Here is a 24,282-nt window from a genome sequence, read left to right on the forward strand (position 1 = left end):
TCCCACACTTTCTGTCGGGAGTACTGTAGATTTCCTCTTCCTCGGGTCAAGATTTACCGTCAATAGACATACATTCCCTAGGTGACGGAAGAGAATACCGTACTCTGCAAGACACGATGCCGTCAGCAAGTACACGTGGCGTGTGCTGGGGAGGGTCCGGGGAGCAGATCTAATCTGCGCTGTGGATTATACCCTGGGGCCTTGGGTGTGGAGGCCTATTATTTGATGTTTAAATTATAGTTAAGACTACGAGGCGATCGTTTCTGTTTCGGCTTAAAGGCGAAAGGCAGCCCAGCGGCAGAACCCCCAACGGTCCTCCAACAGGTAAATATATTTTCAGCTTGCTTTCCTTCTTTTCTCGCTCTTTTTCATCCTTTTTGGCTTCTGTTAGAGGAGTATGGAGTGGGTAGTGGATTCGGAGTGTTTAATTATGAGGTTTTTTTCGTTACTGGAATTTGGTTTTTCATAAAATTTATAATTGAGCAAGAAATGGAATCGCTTCATGTAGTTTTTGTTAGCGGCTGTGTAATTTCGGGTCTGTTTAGAGGTTTCTTGGTCCTGAGGTCGATTCCAATGAATCGGGCTTGGTAAATTGGTGCTTGTGTGGCACCGCTAGTCCGGGTTTGATTCTCAGGTTGGCGTCTCGGCTGGGAACCGCCTGAGTGACACCGGCTGTGGTTTAGTGGTAAATTGGTGCGAGTGTAGCACCGGCTAGTTCAGGTGTGGTTCTCAGGTTGCCTTGTCGGCTGGGAATCGCCTGATCGATACCGTGCTTTGGATGGTCTGTTGTTTATTGGTAATTTACTGGGTGTTTACCACTGCTAACCCAGTTTGATTTTCAATCGTGTTGCTTGTAGTTTGAGAATCGGTATAGTGTTGACGATAACATCTGGGTGTAGAGCGTTCTCGTGTACCTGAGAAATCGAAACATGCAGTGATTTAAGTGCAACTAATAAAAAATTGTCGTGGCCATAAACAATTTGGAGGCAATTAGTAAAGGATCAGGGTCGATGCTGAGCCTGGTTTGGAGAATTAGGTATCTTGTAGAACAGTAAGGCTGAAATTTGTGATCCTTTTTCCTTTTCCATGGGATCAAACTGAGTCACGGAATTTTAGAGTCTACCAATTTTTTTAATTTTTTTTGGTACGCTTAATTATCTCTTACTTATTAAGTCATAGGGTTTACTGATTTTGCATGTAAGTGTACACTATTTTATTTATTTGCTTATATTGTTAACTTTCTCGGCTAATGTTCTGGTTCACTGACATAGGATACACAGATCTTTTTACCTTTCCCATGGCATGCCAGGTTTGGTTGTCAGGTCTCTTTGTCGGCTGGGAATTGCTTGATTGACACCATTGTTTGGAGGGTCTGGGGTTTAAAGGTAAATTCCTGGGAGTTTACCACCTTTAACCCTGGTTTGATTCTCAATGGGGTTGCTTGTAGTTTGAGAATTGCTACAATATTGACAACAATATCTGGGGCTAGAGAATCCTCATGGATCTGAGAAGTTAAAACATGCAGTAATTTGAATGCATGTAATAAAAGATTGTCATTACCATAAACAATTTTTATGCAATTATAAAGGATAAAGGTTGCTGCCGAGACTGGTCTGGAGAATTAGGTCTCCTGTAGAACAGTAAATTTGAGATCCTTTTTTCTTTTCCATGGGAGGATCAAACCAAGTCATAGGATTTACCAATTTTGGATTTAAGTGTTCACATATTTTTGTTTATTTTTTGATTTTGGTGATTATCTCAGTTAAGGTCCTGGTCCAGTCACCTAGGGTTCAGAGATCCTTTTACCTTTCCCATTGCATCAATTGCATCATTGCGTTTACCAGTTTAGCATTATAGTGTTTACCAATGTTTTTGATATTTTGTATTTTAGTATTTAGTGTTTACCAATTTTTTTTTTATACTTTGCATTTAATGTTTACCAATTTTTATTATATACTTCGCATTTTAATGTTTACCAAATCATCTTGGGTTATTGTCCAGTTCCTCTACTATAGAGGATAAGGCAGAAGGCTGTTTTACATGTAGATGGCAGGGCACAATCTCCCAATATCTACAGCAGGCTCAAACCTGGATCTATAAGGAGACTGCAGACCCACTAACCAAGCAAGCTATCAGTCATAAACGAGTATAACAAATTTTTGGTAAATACTAAAAAGTGAAAAATCAGAACTAAGTGGTTGGAACTTTGGATATCATTTTGGGGCTGGCAAGTAAAAGTTTAGAACATAAATTGAAAATTGATAACCTTGAGGGTTGGAATTTTGTTGCTTTTCTAAAGCTTGCACATTTTTGTAGGAAGTGAGTATATGAAACCCAAAGGTTTGGAATTTCAATGGCCTTTATGCCTGCATAATCATAGAAATTTGCAGGTTTTTGACAGGATATAACTACCTAGCTATCTGTTTCAAAGTCCCTATAATTGGAGAAGAGCAAGGTCTAAAGTTTTAGGGTTGGTTCTTTCTCTTGTGGCTATCCTTTGCTTATATTTTTCTCATTTCAAGTTTGACATATTTTTCTGTTGTTTATGTTCTGTCTACAAGTTTTTAATGTCAGCTGGCAACAGTTGGTCTTGGACCTCTGGAGTTTGAACACAGGTCATACCCTAAGTCAAAGTCAAACAGAATTCAACTTACTAACACAGGTTTATAGACAGGGGATCTATATGATCAAATCCCCATCTCTTTCGTTTTGTACGATCATATATTTGGTACCAGGCATTGTGCAATTTCAGTGAAGACTTTGATATGAGCATGCTTATTTTCGTTCAAGTCTCATTATGAAACCCTTGTAATTATGATAATAAATATATTATTAATTGCAATAAAAAATTAAATTTTAATGTCTTTTCTTTGGAAAATGGCTGTGGTGGTAAATCTTGTTGAATTGCTTTGGCAATATTTTCATTTCTAATTTTTTTTTGGTCACCCTTTCAGCTCATTTTCGCTACCTAGTAATATTCACTGCTTCCCTTTCATGTCATACTTACACATCATCCACTCTCCTACAATCACTAGTTATAGCACTGAGATTGTGTTCCATTTTGAGCAGCTGTAGATATTCCTCCTCTATTCATCTATTCACTTCTTTTAAATCTGGCTATGGGCCACTAGAAAGGCTGAAGGAAGAGATCAAACTTTTAATGAGATAATAAATCATTTGAATACACCTTTCCCTTGCACATTTGGTAAATCTTGTGTATATTCACAATTTTTTTAATTGTTGTGGGACCTGTAAATTTTTTCAAGCAGAAAATACAGGAGGCAGTCATTCCTTGTCAGAAGAATTCTTGGTCAAGATTGATAGACTTTGTTCGTTAACTGCCCTACAAAATATCATACCATTTTGCTCTAGGGTTGTAAAATCTTGCAAAACCTGATGGATAAGGCAGATCAAACTTTTAATCAGATAACAAATCATTTGAAATACATCTCTTCATGTACATGTAAATCTTGTGTGTATTACCAGTTTACTTCACTGTCTTGAGTCCTGTGAAATTTATTGAGCAGATTGTGGTAATAACCCCTTATCAGAAGAATTATTGATTAAGATGGAGGGACTTTTTCGTTTAATTTCCATGCAAAATTTTCAATTGTTTCGCTCTAAGTGTCTACAATATGCAGTGAATCAGTGATAATACTGGCTTTGAAGAAGTCCTTAAATTTACTGTTGTATGTAAATTTCTGTATGGAAATGTAATGTTAAGAACTTAAAAGTTTAAACAAAAAAAATCATCAATATGGGGGGGGGGAGATCAGGACATAAAGAACAAAAAAATATTCAGCCAGTTCTGAAAACTAAATATGGCAGAGCCAAAAACTTGATTTTTTTTGCAAAAACATGAAACTCTTCCAGGTATTGGAATATTTTGTTGCTGAAACCCTAGCTGCTTAAATTACAATCTGAAATGGGTGTGCAAAATAAGAAATTTTCATTTTGAAGATGATCCGTTAAATATAAATAATAGATATATATTAAAAGAAACCATTATTTCCATACACTATCTTGCGACAGTTCAGACTATAGGGAGCTATTTTGAAGAAGGTACAGTTTCCAACTAAGCCCTGACTTTGTTTAACTTTTTTCTCTTGTACTTTTGTATTTAGTAAAATTCATAATCTTGGGTCCTTTTATTGCAGTATTTTTTATTTTGTAACTGACTATACTTAGTTTTATTAACATTTATTGGTTATTTGTAGACATTAATGTAATTTCTTCGTCTTTCTCTCTACTATTTCCAAATTGAGTCCTACAAACTCTGAACATAGAGACAAAATACAACACAACGGGAACTAAAACAAATTATAAAAAAGGAAATTGAGAAACCCAGTTTTTATACGATTGAAGGTCACAAAACGTTAGCATGAAACTTAACTATCGCCAGACATGTCGCTGAAGCCAATTTCACACTGACTTAGAATCCCATCCACTTGATTTTCTTTGTTGCATTATTGCTTGGTAAATACATATATCCTTACATACTTGGAAGTGATAAAATATGTCGTTCACCACAGGTTTCTAGTACTCAACCATGTTTAACTTTGAACTTTCAATTGCCGACCTCAAAGACACATTTCTTTTTGTCATGTGAAAGGAATACCTTGAAATCTTATGTCTAAATGCACATCTTTTCTTTAATTATCTTCCACATTATATTATATTTTTTTTCTTATAACTTATGTCATGTTCTTCATCTCCAACATTGAGTCCATAGTCCATGTCAGCAATTAAATGGCTAGAAGTTCAGCCACCCTTTGACACTTCAGTGATAAGGTATATCATTCACCACTGGTTCTAGAGTACTCAATCGTGTTTAAACTTTCAACTGCCTACCTCAAATCCACATCTTATGCAATTTGAAAGGAATACCCTGAATCTGATACCTAAATGCACATCTTTTCATTTAAATATCTGATGGATTATATTATATCTTTTTCCTGCAACTTTGGTCATGCATTCATCTCCTTTAAGAATGATTCCACCGTCTATGCCAGCAATTATATTGACTAGAAGTTCAGCCTACCTTTGACATGTGCTTTTATTTCCAATGGTTAGTTTTATGGTCATCTTATTAATCAAAAGAAAACAAAGAATCTTATAGTCAGACACAACCAGTGATCCATAAACCTCTGGGTTGATAACCTTAAGAGTTACATTAACAAGGGATTCTCCTAAGGTAGTCGGTTTGACACTACTTTTAGTCTGCCCCAATGCATTTAATTATCTTGCAGCAGTATTAATTGTGCAAAATCAGTGAGAGTAATGAAAACAAAACAATAGGGCACATAATGAACAAAATTACATGACACAGATTTTATCTAGAAAAATCAATGGGTGAAGAACTCTAGGAAGGGTATGCACGTTAGCATCCCATTCAGTATAATAGTTTTAGTACAAGGAGACTGCCAATTTAATGGTTTTACTAGGGCTGTAATCTATCCCTACAAGCATCTCTATTATGTGCAACTAAGTTGCCGGTCCCGGTTCAGGTTCGAGGCTTGGGTTTGCGGGTTTGGCCAAATTATTTCGAGGTTTTGTGTTCGTTAGTACAAAAACATATAAAAAAAATATATATGCATATATGCAGCAGAAGTTAAGTTCAAAATACTCCCCTATACTAATGGTCAAATAACATAGCAAAATACACCATCATATATTAAAGTTTTAGTTCAAATAACATAGAAAAATAGTAAATACACCACCATATTAATGTTTTAGTTCAAAAATAATAATGTAAAGCTACAACAATCAGCCATCACTGATCAAATATCATATGGGTCATCAAAAATATCGTCATCATCCTCCATAAGCAACAATCAATCTTCAACTCTCCTTGAGCAATGGCAAACAAAAAACGAAGTTCAGCAAGGAGCAAAGAAGTTATGTTTTTCATTATATTGTATTGAAAAACAATTAAAAAAATTCAACAAAATCAACTTTTCTGCCAAATTCCTGATGGGTTCTGTGAAATACTCCAAAATTCCTCCCAAGTTCTTCTGGGTTGGGCAGGACCCTGTCCGAACCCATGGAGAACCAGTCCCGAACCAAGAGACCCAGGGGTTCCTAACAGTAACTTAGATGTGCAATTCACAGGAAATCATGTTTACTCTTATTCTTAATTACAGCAATTTTGGAAGTTCCTTTTTTAGCTCACTGACCAACTTCATATTCAATATTGCTGTTCTCTTTTATTCCTCTATGTTTTCCTTAGTGAGAAAGATTGGAAATTATCATGGAAAATGACCACCTCTTCCAGCTACCTTCTCGTGGGAGTATGGATGGTTGCCTTGCCGAGGAAGATTGGCAGTTATCTTGGAAATCAACCACCTCTTCCAACTACCCTCTCTTGGGAGTATGGATGGTTGCCTTGGAAGGCAATAAACATTCATGTAACCACATAACCATTCATGTAACCACTTATATTCTAATTGCCAACAATGAATACCCACTCAGGTTGCATGGGCAAATGAAGCAACTGCTAATCATATTATAACAACCCAGCAGTCCTGGTCAAAGGATAGAGACCAACTTTAAGAGGAATAACAACCCTGCTGTTCGGGCCAAAGAAGAGAGACCACCTCTAAGAGGAATAACCCAGCCGTCGTGGTGCAGGGATAATTAAATAGCCTGCTAGCAAAGGATAAGACCTCCTCTTAAGAGGAATAACCCAGCTGTTGTGGCGCAGGGATAATTAGATAGCCCGCTAGTAATGGATAAGACAATTGGTATCCTAGTTAGTGTCACCCCATGATGGAAGAGAGATATGTGGACAATATTAAGCTGCCTATGCAAGACAAACCGTCTCTTTTCATTCCTCTGTCTGAAATGAGCGCTCAGTTGCTACAACTCACCCAACGCTTAAAAATTGCCCGCAGCCATGAAGATATTCATGAGTGGCTCCATGTGTGGTATGATCTGAACCATTGTCAAGTTGTCTGTAGTATCGATCCACAAATGGACTCTCGCTGCCCCACTGTTTTGACTCCAGTAACATTGCTAAAAGCAAGACATATAACCCTCAGTAATGATTCCAGTAGCATTGCTAAAAGCAATACTGTCACCCACATCAATGATTCTAGTAGAAGAAAATGGTTCCAATTGCTCTCTTTAATGATCTCATGCTAATTGGAAGTCATGTGAACACCTCTAGTAGTTAAGATCAGTGAAGCATTAATCGTTTGGGGAATTAATCGGCAAAACAAAAGTATAAGATTTTTTGAAAAAATCGTGAAAAAATCGGATTTACAAAAAAAGGTTAAAAATTGCAGAAAAACAATCAAAAACAATATTTTTTTAATATTTAAAGGCATTTCCATAGCATAGAGATATTGTAGGCAAATAAAATAGACACTTTAACACATGAATTGTAGAAAATAGATTTTTGTTGTTTAACTTTATATTCATATTGATGAATATCTTTATATTCATAACTTATTCTAGCCTAATTTGTTGACTACAGAGAGCTTTAGTCATGTTTATCACTAGGTAGTTTGGCAACAGCCTAAAATGAATTGCATAAGCTAGAAGTCACCGTCTTCTGTCACCTTGGAATATGCCCCTGCTTGTATTTAGGGTATGGTTCCCTTCAACCACACACTGAAGTTTAATTTTAGTCTTCCACTTGACTTTTTTAAGCTTAATTTTCCTATCTAGTCTACTTCTTTTACCATGCGTTTGATACTGGTCCAAACAAGGGATTTTATTCCAAGTTGTGGACATATGACTGTAATATATCATATGACTGTATGCATTTTTTAAATAATACAGTATTATTTTAGATACTGTAATATATCATATGAATATATTCTCTATCTATATTACTGTATTTTATTTACAGACATCTATTAATAGATTAACAAATGACTATCTAAATAAAATAAAAAATCTATCTATTACAGTCATATATTACTGTATTACTGTAATAGATGACTATCTAAATAAAATATAGTAATATATGACTGTATTGTGAATTGTCTATTTATATTACAATCATTTAGATAGACAATACAGTCATAATTTAGTCTATCTAGATTCTATATTACTGTAATAGATAATTTAGTCTATCTATATGACAGTAAGATAATACAGTCTATATTTGTGATAGACTATCTATATTAATTTTCTGTAATACATGTATTATCTATTATATTGATAATGATATTGTAATAGATAATACATATATTGCAGAAAATTAATTTAGTATCACAAATAAAATATATTAATTTGTAATAAATATATCTAATTTGTGATAGACTAAACTCATTTTCTGTAATGTTACAAAAAATGTGATAGACTATATTACAAAAAATGAATTTAGTCTGTAATATAGGGTAACCCGGCAAATAAATCGCAGCTTGCAGTCAGCTCTGGTAAATTCATGGATCCCTGCGCCTGCCCTCGACTTGCACAAAGAAATTTCCATCTGCCCTTGACTTTGTTAAATGAAAAACAAGCGTCGTATAGGGTTTTCGCGCCATTTAGGTTGTGTGTTTTTTTCCACGATTTTTTACGCGTTTTTTTCACTTTTTTTATTATTTTTTCATAAAAATAGTTGACCAAGGTTGACCGATTAATTCCGATTTTTTGGGGAAAAAATCGGCAAAACCCCCGACTCCCAATTAATCGGGTATAATCACGATTTTTTCCAGATGTTTGCTTCTTTGGTTAAGATAATACCTGTAGCAAACTGTTGTTTGCCAGTAATAGTCTATCAACACCTGCAGCGAGCTATATAATACATGTAGGAGATAGGTGGACTCTTGTAGCAGTTCTGTGATCCCCCGTTAGCACTGCTACAGGCAACATGCACCTTGCTGCCAGGCTATTTGCAGCCTTTTACAAAAAGTCCTGACTGGAAACTCACCAGATGCAAACTTCATCAATATTTTTTGGATCTATCAGAGGATTTACTGATACTTCCACATGAGCCTGAATCAGACTATCCAGTGGCTTTTGCTTTCAGGTATGCTATTTGACTGAATGCTCACACAGATACAACTCTTACTTAACAGAGTCACGGCTTGGTTGAAGAGTCAAACTCATGAAATTATTCAGAAAAAAATTGCAAATTAAGAAAATAGATATTTTTTTAACTTTATCAGTTTTCAAGTATTCAGCGAAATTTCAGAAATTCAGAAAATAGAGAAATTGAATATTTTTCAGTTTTCAACTTTTTTTGAGTTTTTAGGAACGCCTAAATATTTTTGTTCATTTTTTGTTACTCTTGGATTTTACCTGGTTTTTGATCTTAGGAATGAAGGTCATCGAGATGAATTCAGTTGGGCATATTTTTGTGGCTGTGTTGGAAGAACTCACGATTCCTAATTCTATTGAATGCTGATGCTTTTGACAAATAAAAAATTTATATAATTTTGATCACTACAAATCCCTCCATTTACTGCAACTCTAGGATTAACTCTTCGGCTTTATCTGTAATCTGTCTAAAAGTCAGAAACTACTAAGTCTCATTGTTCCTATTTATGTTTATGCTAACACCATTGTCAGGATGAGATTTCTTCACTTTTATTAGAGAATGCCTTTTGGTGTGAATCTGACGTAATGCCTGTGGATACTGCCCTTATTTGTTTTGGATGATAATGGTAGTATTCTCATGCTGTTATTAATTTGCAGCAAGGATGCACCGATGGTAAAGATGAATTGTATAGTTCAAAAAATTTACTAGCCTAATTGCTGATCGAATGTGTGAACACAAAGAAGTTATGTTATTGTGATATATATATTTGGCATGCTCATTGGAAGTTTGAAATCATGTCTAGAAGAAACCTTTTCTTTTCTTATTTAGAACAAATTTCCTTTCCAAAGTAACATCCTTGGAAATAATAGTGGCCATGAGTTTTCCACAATCCATGAAGTTGATTGAAAGTGCTTTTGGATTCAACTGTGTATATATTTTGCATTGATATACACAGTTCAATCCAAAAGCACTTTCATCCTATATAGAAATAACTAATAAGTTGAATTGTAAGCTAAATTTATCAACTTCTAGTTATTGAAACTCTGAACATTTGTTTGAATATGCTGTAGATTTATATTTATTAAATTATTTTATCATTGCGCACAGTCACCCAGTTCCACACAGCATTTCATGTTGCAATTACGATTTGTGTTTGTCGGAAGTTATTCTTTGCAATTTTTGTCTATTTCTACTATTTAAAATGTGTGTTTGATTATTCTCAGTTTTGAGCACTTAGATGATTCTGTCAAACTTATAGGCTTTCCATGTCATGTCAAATAAGATGTATTTGCTTGGCTAAGGTGTATTGTAATCTTCATTTTTGTGACGATCTTGAGATACATTTCAATTGGCTATTCAATGCATTTAAGCAACCGGATATAAGATCATAAAGATGTCATAGCAGTGTGTTAAGAAATGTATTAGCCCTTTGTCATAAAGCTGACATTATTTTACACAGGATGTAGCCCCAAGTTGGGGCTGATTTCTTGTTGGTAGCAAATGAGCCGAATAAGCTGGCCTTTGGAAAGATATGAGGTTAGATTTTGTAAAGATGATATTACATTTTCATGTTAAAGATACTAGTTCTGTTAGGATCATGCTGGTAGCTTTAGATTCTGTGTTATCCTGCTAACACTGAATTGTTCTTTGCAGAATTGAACAGTGATTTCATTTGCTTCTGTAGATTTAACATTAATCTCCAATATAGTGTTTTGCCTTATGATATAAAAATTTTCCTTCCTTGGACAATAATGTGACCATTGAAGCCTTGTTGAATTTAGTGTCTGGCTCAGATAAATGAAGTTCTATGTCAAAATAGTCTACATAGAACAAGTTACACAATGAAGGCTTGCAAAGTAGGAAAGGCTTCAGCAGCAATCCATGGAGGCCAAGTATGCCCCAAATTAAATACAAGAAAAAGAGCTTGTCTTCAACAAGAAATCAATTCTGAAATGTCAGAATTAAGGACCTCTTCTTCAGCAAAACGCAGGTTTGGTGAGTAATTATGTTATTGTGTTTTGAAATTTCATTTCATGTAGGTTTATTTTCTTTCTTGTTTTAAATATAAACAGGAATTTGCAGAGGAAACCATGTAAGTATTTTCAATCAATCTTCAGTTCGAGAAAATCCCTTAGTTATCCCAAGAATAACCAAAATACATATTATTCAAACAAAATATTTGTATGCCGTTTTAGATTTCATAACAGTTTTTCCATTCGAACCATGGTTCTGGAAGGACCTGTCTGATTTTTGTCCTGATAAATGTTTTGGAATTACCCTCTATGATCTCAAATATTGTATGTGTTTATAGTATCTACTTTATGTGACTGAATGCTTTGAAAATGCAACTGACTAGTATCCTAATTATGTTCCAGTTTGCATTTCATCGAGCCATGCAATGGCCAGCCATGAATATGTTGGAGGAAAACGAGCCAAGGATGCCGACTATAAAAGAGAGTCAGCTGATGATGCCTGTCAAGATCTAAGACTAGCATTTTCTATGACAAACGAGTCTTGCAATGATCAAAAGGTATTATGATGCTTGGTATAATTGCATTGCTGGGTAGAACCATTTTGTTCTTGATTACTAGGGGCCTTTAACTTTCAATATCTTGAGAGTCACTTTATTCTGTGAGGTTTCTTAACAAAAAGTTCAGAACTAATATGTTTGTGATTCAGTTGATATGGTTGGGATTGTGAATTAATTGTCTTCAAACTACAGCATTTATATTTGAGTACATTCTCCTAGATCATTTTCAAAGAATGCTGCTAATATTAAACTATTGTAATGACAGACTTTTGTTTATGAGCAAGCTTCTCCAAAATGCTTTTGAGCTTGAAAATTTTAGAATTTAAATAGGAATTTGACTTTTCTAACAGCTGAGCAATACATTCTCATAAATTAGTCATTCATTCTGAAAACTGAAAACAATAGATTTGTGTTGTGTTGGATTTCTGCCTGTGTTTTTGTGCTAATTGATAGTCAGATGGTCTGGCTTAGTCCTAGACATTGAGAAGATAAATCATTAAATATTACCTTAGGTTAGGATTGTCTTTCTAAATGTATCTGCATTCAAAATGGAACTTTACTTCTCAGTAAAAGAATGTGAATGCTGGTGAACTTTATTTGTGCTTTTTATATTCGCCAATAGAAATAAATTCAGGATTTGTCATTTTTTATTCATATCCTATTTGTAAATAAGAAAACTATTATCTGTTTGTACAGTTATGCATGAATACAACACATCCATCTGTGGTCGAGAGCCTATTTTCACCTGTTTGTCATATGCCAAATGGTGAAGCCTCAGCTAATTGTACCATTGGTGGTATGTTCAAAACTTCCTCTTTGATAACCTTTCTTATTATACTTAGGCTGGATATTGTTAATTTAAAGCATTTTAATAGTTGGGATTTAGATAAATACCTATAGAATGTGTATCATACTGTAAGCAGATGACTTTTTGATCTATGATTTTTTGTTTTGATTAATGTTCAAATATTAAATAGTAAAAACAATCAGATGACATGCCAATGCCAAATGTTTTAGGGCATTTTTTGGTAAAAACAATTGAATACAATAGTAATAATAATATAACTTACGTGAAACAAATGTGAAAAAAATGGACAATACGGATGTAAAGACTGTTGCTTCAGTTTCTGGAGGTCCACTGTTCCATTTTGTGGACATGCATATATACATGATATGAGTCCTAGCTAAAAAATTGCTGTAATCTTTTTTGCAAGCCTCACAAAAGATGAAACAGAACAGAAAATCTGAAACAAGTGCAGAAATCTAGTACTGAAAATGCCAAAATGGGTGTAATTTCTGAAATCTTAAAAATCTGTTAACTCAGCTGAAGTGTGAAATGCCTGTATACAAAATATGCAATTTCTGCAAAACAGAAACCTGTAATTACTGGAAAAATATGAAATCTTTAGCTGTTGGAAAATGATCTCAACTGAAGTCCCTGTCCCAAAAATTGGGAAAATAAGCCAAAATTTTGTGCTACTAGACAGCATATCAGAAAGTTCAAAGATGCAAGAATTTTTTTGATACAGTTGTGGATGCAGATTCAAGCTGCAACTATCTACTAGAACAGTTTAGACGATGCCTTGGTGCAGGCATACTTGTTGTGGGCTTGTGCACAAGTGCTCACATCCAAAACCATAAATACATTTCTGAGGCCTGATGGCATACTGATGACTCTTAACTTTATCCATGTGAACCACTTAATTTTCATGTAGAAGTTCTAAACGAAGAAGGGTATAACTGACTTCTTATACGACTCCTTTTACTAACAAAATAAAATAAATATCAACATAAAACTTAACTAACTAGAAAATTTCCATTAACCTCTTAAACTAAAATGCTTTAATGTATTTGATAATTTGCCCCTGAACTGCTTTGACAATTTTAGTGCTGGACGTTGCTGTATTTCTGGCCCTTCCCATGTGTATCAAAGTGATCCTTATACAGGTGGATGTTACCTATATCTCAATTCCGTTTCTTTGCCAGTCAAAATGCTTGTTTTAGGAACCAAGATAACATCTTTCCTTACTACTTTCTTCAAGCGGGAGCCATGGAAGGCATTTTGCAAGCTGTTGTTTTTAGCTCAAGGGTATGTGCAACTCGCCTCAATATTGGCCCATTGTTTAAGGCCCAAGTTACTTTGAACCCTTTCCTTTGAGAGATTTTGGCTTTTAAGTTTTTAACTTTGAAGTAACCCAATCATCTACTTTTTGTTCTAACCTATGTTACACCAATTTTACACTCAATACATAACATAATATTTGAATTTAGAGTCGAGAAACCAATTAACAAAATTTAATTGTTTTAGTTTTCATTGTCAATGTGGATATATAGTATATAAAATTTCAAAGTTACAACAAAATGCTTGAAATCCCCTGCCCCTTGGAAAATCCCCACAACATAGGTTCTAACTAAAGTTCTAGTCTTCTTGAGGATTTCATACTGTCACGAGCCACTTTAAGGTTCTTCTTTAGTTGTTTCAATATTTGTTAGTTCTTTTTATGGAATTTACAGACAGCTGGCATATGATCAATTAATCAACGAGAGTATCATACTATACAAACTACAAAGCTTTAAGTGGTGACATGTCAAATATGTTATATTGTACAAAGCCTTATCTTTTTACATGTTCTTTGGCAATACTAATTTTTGACCAAATGTAACCTTATGTCTATTTCACAAGTCTTAGCAATTCAGCATCCCCAGTTCTGTATATGATTGTGTGCATTGTGTATAACTGAGATGTTGAGCTTGGATGGTCTCTGAGATTAGGAACCAAATCTCCAAATTGGCAGACATTGTTTGCAATTACACCATAGATAATGATTAAGATAGATACTTGAAGGGTCATGAGAAGCCTTGTATTACACAGCTATGCCCATGAGATGCTTTCTTTTTGTTTCTTGCTTTATGAGGGACAGTAGTGAGGCCTTAACTTCTCTTATTTTTTACCGTCTTTGACATGGAAAATTCATTTAAGGTCCATTGAAGTCGGTTTTCTTTTCCTGATCCATTTGTTAAATGATTTCTAGTAGCCCTTGTTTCAGTTCTTATCAAGGTCAATTTTGTTTCTTGTGTTCCAAAGAAATCCATTCTTCCAATCTTCTGTTCCAAGGTTTGCATACATTCCTTTTCCAATTTTCAAACTTTCAGATTCTTTCACTTTTTATTTTGAATTCTTGGATCCCAGGGAATGATTTAAATATTTAAATCTCTCTAGAAGAAAGAAGGGCAGGCATTGAATATTGAACTCATATTAACATTTTTCCTTTTGCAGTTGATGACTCTGAGGATGATGATAAGAGAATTGATATAGTAGACAATACACAAGACAATAATAGTACTGCATCTGAAGAGAATTATAAGACTTCCTCGGCTTTTTATCCATCTCTAGATGTATTTAGAGACACATCCATGTTCAGGGTGTATGCTGATGCAACTGCAACAGTGCAAGATTCTTTGACGAATACAGCAAGTTTGCCTGAAGATGAATTTATTCAATCACAATCATTTGATGCCGCTGAGAGTTGCATTGTATGGCCTCTTGTGGATGAAAATGCAACATCTGACGACACATATGACACTGTATCTATTGAAGAAGATTTACTAAACTCAGATGGGGCATGCTTGTTCCTTGCAATGCAACAGACAAAGTCCTTAGAATATGGAGGTAAGGATGACAATGACTCAGGCACCTCTGATGAACTCGATGATTTTGACCCATATTTATTCATCAAAAGTTTGCCTGATCTCTCGGAAGTGGTTTCTCCATATCGACCCATGTTGTTACCCAAACAAGCAAGGCGAAGGCCACCTATAACTCTTGTATTAGACTTAGATGGTAAGTAGCTTTATCATTTTTTAATGATTGTTGTTCATAAATGGGTATTGTTTGAATTTGTTTTGTATGTTATCATCTATTAGAGATAAGCTATCATCTGTTTCTTCTATTGTCAATATCTAGGTAAGTGCACGTGGTTTATTTAGTTTTGTGCACATAACTTCCTTTAGAGGGGTTTTTATTTTATTATTTTGCAAGTTTATATTTTTCATGTGGATTCAGTCTACCATCTTTTAGCTGTCACCGTCTGTGCAGGAAAGAAAGTTGCATTTTCTCTAGGCAATGCATTTTATTCATTTGCTTTTTATTACTTCAAACAATTACTGTTCCTATCCATTTTGTCTTGTGAAGTACTACTGATACTGGTACAATTGCATTATTAATTTCTTTTATATCCATGGTCCATTGTTTTACTTGCTATCATAGCATGTGCTCTATCCTAGTAGATAGCAGTGATTTTTTTTGTTGTTGCAAAACCATGGAAATTTTATGAGATGGTTTGATGACCTGAACTTGAGCTGTTGGAGATTCTGTTAAAGATTTGTCATAATCTAGAGTTTCACTCTCCTGATAACCTATGGTTCTTATTTATCAATATGCAAGAATAGAGGAAGTCAGGAAGAATTTCCCAATTTGGAGGAAAATGCAGTTGGAACATTTGGCCAACAGATCATGCAGTGATGTCGCACTAGGCAACAGTATATCAATCTGACCACATGAATTAAGGAATAATTTACAATCAAACGTGCATGAAAATAACATTTGTGGAAGTCCTTGAATGATGTCTTTTATATTCTCAGAAGGGCTGTCACAGCCCTTTGTCACTGGTTATCATGACAGGATTTTTCCTTAAAACAAGCTAAAGGAAGGTCCATTTGGCAGTGATTTTGTGCTGTAGAAATTGAAACACAATTTATCTCTGTAAAATAACAGTCAGACAGTGATTTGTCACTGGTTATCATGACAGGATTTTTCCTTAAAACAAGCTAAAGGAAGGTCCATTTGGCAGTGATTTTGTGCTGTAGAAATTGAAACACAATTTATCTCTGTAAAATAACAGTCAGACGGTGATAGTCTTCAGCCTTGCTCAACTATGAGCCATCCTTTGCACCCTAGTTGCAGTTTACCTGTCCTTGGTGTTAGAATTAGCCTTTCAGATTAATATAAGAACCCAGAAATCAGAATTAGCTCCTAGTTAGTTGTTTGCAGATAAATAGAGATAAGCAAAATGAACACAAAGACACAAGTACCCTGGGAAAGCCTCCCTTTAGGAGGAAAAACCCAGCAACAACAGATCCTTAGATCTGATTAAGCAATAATCAGATAGTACAATTCGGCTTCAACACTTGAAGCATTTAGAACCAGCAGGCTATGCACAGTGGTTTTGTGTCTTCAAACTAGGGCATACACAGTCATGAAAGAACTTATCTGTAATACACTTGTTTGCTGCCACAAGGAAGTTTGCTGTCTCTGTAAGGTGATTCGCTGCACCTTGATTCAGGTTCGCTGACCCTAGAACAAGGTTCGCTAACCTTGGAATGAGTTTGCTATGCATAGAAGTGCATTCGCTGTCCTTAGAATATACTCACTGACTGTAGATGGCATTCGCTGATCACTGCAGAGGGAGAATGTATTCGCTATGTATATCTATATTAAACCTTGCAAGTAGCTGAAATATATATGAGGTTCATCATCTTACTTATCTCTAGGTCGGCCCATTTATCCTTGGGCGCTAAAATCATTTTGCATATAACAATAACTTAGTATATTTCAATACAGGGTCGGCCCTATAATGAAGCATGAGTTTCTTTTATGTTTGGCGTGGAGGATATAAGGGGGCCAGCCCTATTTTACACATAAATACAATAGATAGGGCCCTGCCCTATAAGGATTCGGATGATGCCTTAAGGCAATCCGAATCCTATTTATTTTCTAACCTAGTTACAAAACCAACACTCCCTCTTAACTAGGGAAGAAAAATAAATACATAACCAAATTCACATGGACAAATCCATGGCATGAACATTTACAAGTTTTAGGATTAGGGCCTAGCCCTAATAATTCAATCAATATACAATTCGTGACTTGATCACGCAATTACATTACAATGAACCTTTACATGATCTTCTCTAGCAATGCTTGCAGAGGAGGAAGCCAACGCTTCATAACTTCACACTTTCCTGGAACTTGCATATAACACCATTATCTTTCATATAACACCATTATCTTTCATCATGCACATCCACAGAGGATGAAAGAGACCTTTCCATATGCACACCTGCAATAATCAATACTCAAAGATATACATAACCATATAACATAAATCATGCACAACTGCAGAGGATACATAAACTTCTCCTAGAGAAGTACAATTTGTCACCTTGCACACCACAGAGGGTGAACTCACCTTGCACTCCGCAGAGGGTGAGAAATAACGGCCACCTTGCACTCCGCAGAGGGTGGAAATAACTGCCACCTTGCACTCCGCAGAGGTTGGGAAATAACCGCCACCTTGCACTCCGCAGAGGGTGGAAAGAACTGCCACCTTGCAGTCCGCAGAGGGTGAGAGAGAACTGCCACCTTGCACTCCGCAGAGGGTGGATGATACACCCAGTGTATCATGGTTAGTATAAAATAAACATTTTGCAATAATCAAGTAATTCATTTAGACATATCAATTTCATTATCTGAAACACAATGATTAGAACTCAGCAAAATCAAGAAAATATGAGGCTCCCTCTAAAAGCCTGTCCACAACAAATTTCAAGCCTAAATCTAAATAGAGTTCATCAAATTTGTATCCTTAATAAAGAGAAAGTTAGAGTAGACTTTCAAATCTAGATCTGAAGGCAATGGCTGAAGTGGGCCTTAATGGATCATGCTTGTAAGCCAATAGATCAACTGCAAGGATTAGTTTCCTAATACATTATTACTGAAATAAAACAAGAAGATCAGAATTTTAACTTATGGATAGATGAACGAACCAATAGATCAAAGGAGGAAATCTTCACGATTTGATACTTCATTTATGTTTGCATCTTCTTGCTCGATCTGAGTTTGACAGTCCCTTGCAAAGTGGCCAAGCTTGTTGCATCGGAAGCATCGGATGTGAGATAAGTCTCTTGGTCTCTTCCTTGAATGAGGGGTAGCAGATCTGAAATCTCTATTTCTCTTGAGATCATTTTTCTTCCAATGGTTGCCTTCCTTTTTAGCCAAGAGGACATGTTGCTCATCGTAGGGGTTCTTAATCTTTCCTTTTGCAGCCAACCGAGACTCTTCTTGAATGCAATCTCCCATTAACTGATCAAGGGAAGCTCAACTCTGGCACTGATTCCTTGAACAAACGGTTCCCAAAAGGGAGGAAGACCATTTAGGGCAGTCATAGATAAGTCACTGTCTTCAACGCTCTTCCCAACTGTAGCAAGCTGATCTCTTAGCTCAGAGATTCTCATGAAGTAAGCAGCAACAGGTTCTTCTTTCTCTAAGTTGATGTAAGAGAGCTGATTCCTTAAAGCAAGTATGTAGCTGGTATTGTTGACTTTGTACATCTTTTCCAATGTGGTGAACATCTCCTTAGCGGTCTTCTTCAAGGAGATGGATGGCACCAAGTGATTTTTGATGGAGTCTATTATTATCCTTTGAGCTTGGAAGTCCTTCTTCTTCCAAGCTTCTTTCTCACTTTCATTCTCAGGTTCCTTAACATTCTTGCTAACATGTTCAACAAGATCATTCAATGCCATCATTATCCTGACCTTCCAAGAAGAGTAGTTTGTGTGACCTTCCAACCTATCTTCAGCCCTAATATAAGAAGCCATGAGGACTAAACTTTTGAACAGCAGGTTAGATAGGAGCACAAATCTGATCACAACCTCTATACGAACCTAGAGCTCTGATACCATGTTAGAATTAGCCTTTCAGATTAATATAAGAACCCAGAAATCAGAATTAGCTCCTAGTTAGTTGTTTGCAGATAAATAGAGATAAGCAAAATGAACACAAAGACACAAGTACCCTGGGAAAGCCTCCCTCTAGGAGGAAAAACCCAGCAACAACAGATCCTTAGATCTGATTAAGCAATAATCAGATAGTACAATTCGGCTTCAACACTTGAAGCATTTAGAACCAGCAGGCTATGCACAGTGGTATTGTGTCTTCAAACTAGGGCATACACAGTCATGAAAGAACTTATCTGTAATACACTTGTTTGCTGCCACAAGGAAGTTCGCTGTCTCTGTAAGGTGATTCGCTGCACCTTGATTCAGGTTCGCTGACCCTAGAACAAGGTTCGCTAACCTTGGAATGAGTTTGCTATGCATAGAAGTGCATTTGCTGTCCTTAGAATATACTCGCTGACTGTAGATGGCATTCGCTGATCACTGCAGAGGGAGAATGTATTCGCTATGTATATCTATATTAAACCTTGCAAGTAGCTGAAATATATATGAGGTTCATCATCTTACTTATCTCTAGGTCGGCCCATTTATCCTTGGGCACTAAAATCATTTTGCATATAACAATAACTTAGTATATTTCAATATAGGGTTGGCCCTATAATGAAGCATGAGTTTCTTTTATGTTTGGCGTGGAGGATATAAGGGGGCCAGCCCTATTTTACACATAAATACAATAGATAGGGCCCTGCCCTATAAGGATTCGGATGATGCCTTAAGGCAATCCGAATCCTATTTATTTTCTAACCTAGTTACAAAACCAACACTTGGTATGGAATGGATTTGCCTCCACTGTAGTTAAGCAGTGAAGCTTTTTTGTGAGAATCCTCAAACCAAAAATGTCTCAAGAGAAACGATGCTGTTCCAATCTCTAATATATTAATGCAAAACTATGAGAAACACTACTATGAATGTTGTAGCTAGACAGGTTATGATAGCTAAGGGTGTGAAAATTTGGATTTTTTGATAAATAATGTAAGTATCATTAGGCTTTTTCCTAGAATAAGGCCATATTTAGGTCTTACCAATCATGAGTTCAAAAAATAGTTCCTGTTTGAGAGGTTCAATCTGTGTTTGCTTGTTTGTCATAGTAGTGATGCCTGAAACTGTTTTCATCAAATTCAACTTCAAGTGATTATTGATTTCTCAGGTACTTTGTTGAAATAATCTTACTTGATAATGGATTAGGTTGTTGATAAACCTCAAATCCAATCTAGCTACAACTACCTACTCAAAAATCAGTATCACAGGCTATCAAGTATTTACCCCCTCTATTCAGGCCACACCTTGTCCAGCATCTGTGTGAATCTCACTTCTTCTTGAAAGCTGTCTTCATTTGCTGTAGCTTCCAATTGCTTCCTTTTTCTGTGTTTGATGAGCTCCAAAAGTTGTTAACTAGATTAATAAAAGTTCAGATTTGCGTGTTGATTTCTTATTCATTACAACCTTCACATTTTATTTTGTAATGAATACATATTTTCTCCCATTTTTTTCGCCCCACAGATGGCATGTTTCCAACAAAGATCCCTTCTAACTGGGATATTGTGATTGAAAATTTGGAACAATTTACTAATGTGAAGTATGATGCAATAAGGTATAAGTGGAAAAAAAAACTAATATTTACAATTTTTAGTTGATTTAAAAGTTAAAATGTCAGAAAAAACTAAAAACAACTAGGTTTTGTTTTTATTATTAAAAAGGCTAGGGCTTGTTCTTTTTCCATTAAAACATAAAATGAAAAAATGATAAAAGTGGGGAACACAATGGAAATTTGAAAAAATAAAAAATAAAAATTTTCAAAATATAAATCTTCTTCAAATTTGCTCCAAAATGATTGTAAGCTGTTCCAACTTCCAAATAAATCGTGGTTTTCTCCAAATACTCTGTTAATGGCTGCTACAAACCTGCCCAAATAGTCTTCAATCTTTGGCATATATTTTTTGCTCAAAAACTAGTCTTTCACTCCTCGTGTTGTAAAATAAAATGAATGTTCTTTTTTGGGCGTGAGAGATCATTTAAGTGTTTTTGTTTTAAATCTTTATGCTTTTTTTTGTTTTATTTTTAGTTTTTTCACTTTGCCAGCTGTGGCTGAATCTTACTCATGGGACTCACTGAGGTCAGAGAGTTTGACAAACTTGATGAGTTTGCCCGAACTCACCGGGTATTTGGGTCTTGAGTCTCCAAGACCTGTTTGATGCTACCCACCTTGGAACTCATGGAGTCTTTTGCGAGTCTAGTCAAGTTTGTAACTATGGTCCATATGCATGAGTATGATTAAAGTTATGTATATTAAGATATGAAATTAAGGTTTGTTTCTGTATTAACTATAATAGACTAATACCATTTCAAGCTTGATTTGCAGTAATTCACTGAATGTGTGATTTAAGACACATTCAACTTGTAAATCATATTTTTTAGCTTGAGAAATATACTCTTGCTTTTGTTTTGGATGCTTCACCTGGTTTTTTTTGGCGTTCATGTCATTATAATCATTTGGCATGCTTTTTTTAGTTGCTGGGTGCTCTTTTGTAGTTCTTACTTTTTGTAAATCGTTTTGTAATATAATCTTTGTAGGCTTGCTGTTTTTGAATTAAAATTGAATGATTGCTGGGTGCATGCTCTTTACATTCACTATAAATAGATTTTCATCGGTTGCATTCATCAATATTAAAACTTATTTCCTCTAAGCAGCTGGAGACGTTGAAAGAAAAGCTGATTTAAATGGAAATGTTGAAATAGGCTTGCATGTGGAAGGTTTGTAGTATGTTGTACTATTGTTAATTAAAATCCATCCCATGTTTAGTTTGCAGCAGGTATGATGTGGATATATGATTAGTTCCCATGGTTACCTTATTTTTCAATGTTTGATATAATAGTCAACAAGGAACTGGCATTTAGCAGGAAACACTATTAATATTCTCTGTTAATGTCACAGACAATCACTGTAATGTGTCCTTTTTTTATCTTGTAGGAAAAATGTTTTTTTCTGCGGTTTCTATTTTGAAGCATCATAATTGTGAAACTAGAGATAATCAAATAACTTTAACAAAAGATTTATTTTTTTAAGCTTCAACTCTGCTCAGTTTCAATTGGTTGTATGCTTATTTTCTGTGTGCATCTATGGTATCTATAGTAGGTATTTACATAGATTGCAAGACAACTCCATAGATGTTTTCATATTTTTGGGTAACTTAGCTTTCTAGTAAGTTTTGATTTTCTGCTCAGTTTCAATTGGTTGCAATGCAGGATAAAAAAAGTTTAATCTATATTTAGTAGTTTAAGTGTTAATTGCATCTTTTGAAGATTGGCTTTCAACTCATCAGTGTTAACAAATTGGAATAGTTTTCTACTCTGTAGAATGCCAACATGAAATATTTTGTGCCATATGAAATTTCGGAATGTTCCCGATTATTTATTGCACATTGGATATGATATTTTGATTTGTGATTATTTATCCATGTTCACTTCTTATGGGTGAATTTAGTACTCTTTTTTGATCTGGAAGTTTTTTTATTGACTTGGCTTGAACAGAGACGCTTGTCCATTCTACGTTAGATCATTGCAATGATGCAGACTTCACTTTTCCAGTACATTTCAACATGAAGGAGCACACCATATATGTACGACGCAGACCTTTCCTCCAAATGTTTATGGAGAGAGTTGCTCAAATGTTTGAGGTAATAGTGTTCACAGCAAGTCAAAGCATTTATGCAGAGCAACTTTTAAATAAGCTGGATCCAAAGCAAAAGCTTATTCACCAGCGTGTTTACCGCGAGTCATGTGTGTTGGTAGATGGTAATTACACTAAGGATCTGACAATTTTGGGACGTGATCTTTCAAAAATTGCCATAATTGACAACTCACCACTGGTATAGTTTTCTAAATGATTTTCCATTGCAATCAAATTTTCTGTATCCTGCATTTGCATAGATGGTGTAACAAAATGAATTGTTTATTTTCCATCTGTAGTGAATAAGCTTGCAATGTTGCTACTTTCTTGTGATAAAAATATTTAGGTTTCAAGCATATATTTCTGGCAGGCTTTTGGACTTCAAGTAGACAATGGTATTCCTATAGAAAGCTGGTTTGATGACCGTTCCGACAGTGCTTTAGTTTCATTGCTTCCATTCTTGGAGACATTGGTAGGTGTAGATGATGTTCGTCCCATCATTGCAACGAAATTTAATCTTCGCCAAAAAGCTAAAGGCATCTGCATGGAACCTTCGTCATTGGAACACAACAGAGAAATGTGTTAGGAGCATCTCTAAGGAGAGTGGAATTGGTTTTCATTCTCCTTCTAATTTTATTTTAGTTTAGATTTCATTGATTTAATATTTGATTCAATTTTCCTTATGAGTTGCAATTGATCTGTTCCAAAATTTTGTTTGGACTTAGATGACATGCATAGATACCATCTGTATAGGGTGGGATAAAGCATTGCGGTAAGATTGCTTTGTATATTGAGAAATAACCTCTTTGTACAAGAAAGCCTTTCAGTTGTTTTTCTTTGAATAAAATAAAGAATCCAGTGCTTTTTCCCCCTTTATGGGACTCTCATTGCAAGCATACCTAGCATCTAGGATATCTACTGTTTGCATTTTTCAGATAAATACTGACTTTCACTTAGGAACAAGAGATTGCTGTTTTCCCTGATTGCAGGGTCTTCAAGCAGATCCTATACTGAAGAACAATGGCCTGCATATAGAAAAAGGTCATATGGCTCATTCTTGGTATAGAGGACAAATTTTCTTGTGTAATACTTACTTTCAACGTGTTCAGATTCACACTTACTGGTGTTTTAATGAAATTGTGATTAGCATCTTAATTTCCTTAATGACTTACATGTTGTATGGCCGGTGATGGTTGCCCTGGGATTCTGTTATGAAGCAGCTCATTTTCTACAGATTGTAATGTAGTGTGTCATATGCAATGCACTGAAGCATGTTTATCCAACCATACTGTTTTGATA

General features: G+C 35.3%; 1 protein-coding gene across 5 annotated transcripts; it reads left to right on the plus strand.

Annotated features, from left to right (window-relative positions):
- LOC131067964 (phosphatase PSR1) lies at positions 1-24,282 on the plus strand. Of its 5 annotated transcripts, XR_009111891.2 has the most exons (9): positions 2-324; positions 10,452-10,528; positions 10,774-10,987; positions 11,368-11,522; positions 12,219-12,318; positions 14,800-15,363; positions 22,845-23,182; positions 23,354-23,755; positions 23,973-24,282. XR_009111891.2 is itself a non-coding variant. In XM_058003140.2 (8 exons), the coding sequence occupies exons 2-8, from the start codon at positions 10,493-10,495 to the stop codon at positions 23,567-23,569; spliced, it is 1,611 nt and encodes a 536-aa protein (XP_057859123.2). In that variant the 5' UTR covers positions 1-324; positions 10,452-10,492; the 3' UTR covers positions 23,570-23,870. The 5 variants fall into 5 exon arrangements, 4 of the variants coding, with proteins under 4 accessions (XP_057859123.2, XP_057859122.2, XP_057859124.2 ...); XM_058003140.2 differs by lacking the exon at positions 23,973-24,282 and having other exon boundaries at positions 1-324; positions 10,786-10,987; positions 23,354-23,870; XM_058003139.2 differs by lacking the exon at positions 23,973-24,282 and having other exon boundaries at positions 23,354-23,870.

Source organism: Cryptomeria japonica, chromosome 6 (assembly GCF_030272615.1).
Source record: "Cryptomeria japonica chromosome 6, Sugi_1.0, whole genome shotgun sequence".
Taxonomy (NCBI): domain Eukaryota; kingdom Viridiplantae; phylum Streptophyta; class Pinopsida; order Cupressales; family Cupressaceae; genus Cryptomeria; species Cryptomeria japonica.

Excerpts from the sequence above, each read along its gene's own strand:
- LOC131067964 (XM_058003139.2), top strand. The coding sequence starts at position 10,493 with ATGAGCCGAATAAGCTGGCCTTTGGAAAGATATGAG. Across the intron at positions 10,529-10,773 it reads GGCCTTTGGAAAGATATGAG|TGTCTGGCTCAGATAAATGA; the intron begins GTTAGATTTTGT and ends TGTTGAATTTAG. Across the intron at positions 23,183-23,353 it reads TAATTGACAACTCACCACTG|GCTTTTGGACTTCAAGTAGA; the intron begins GTATAGTTTTCT and ends TATTTCTGGCAG.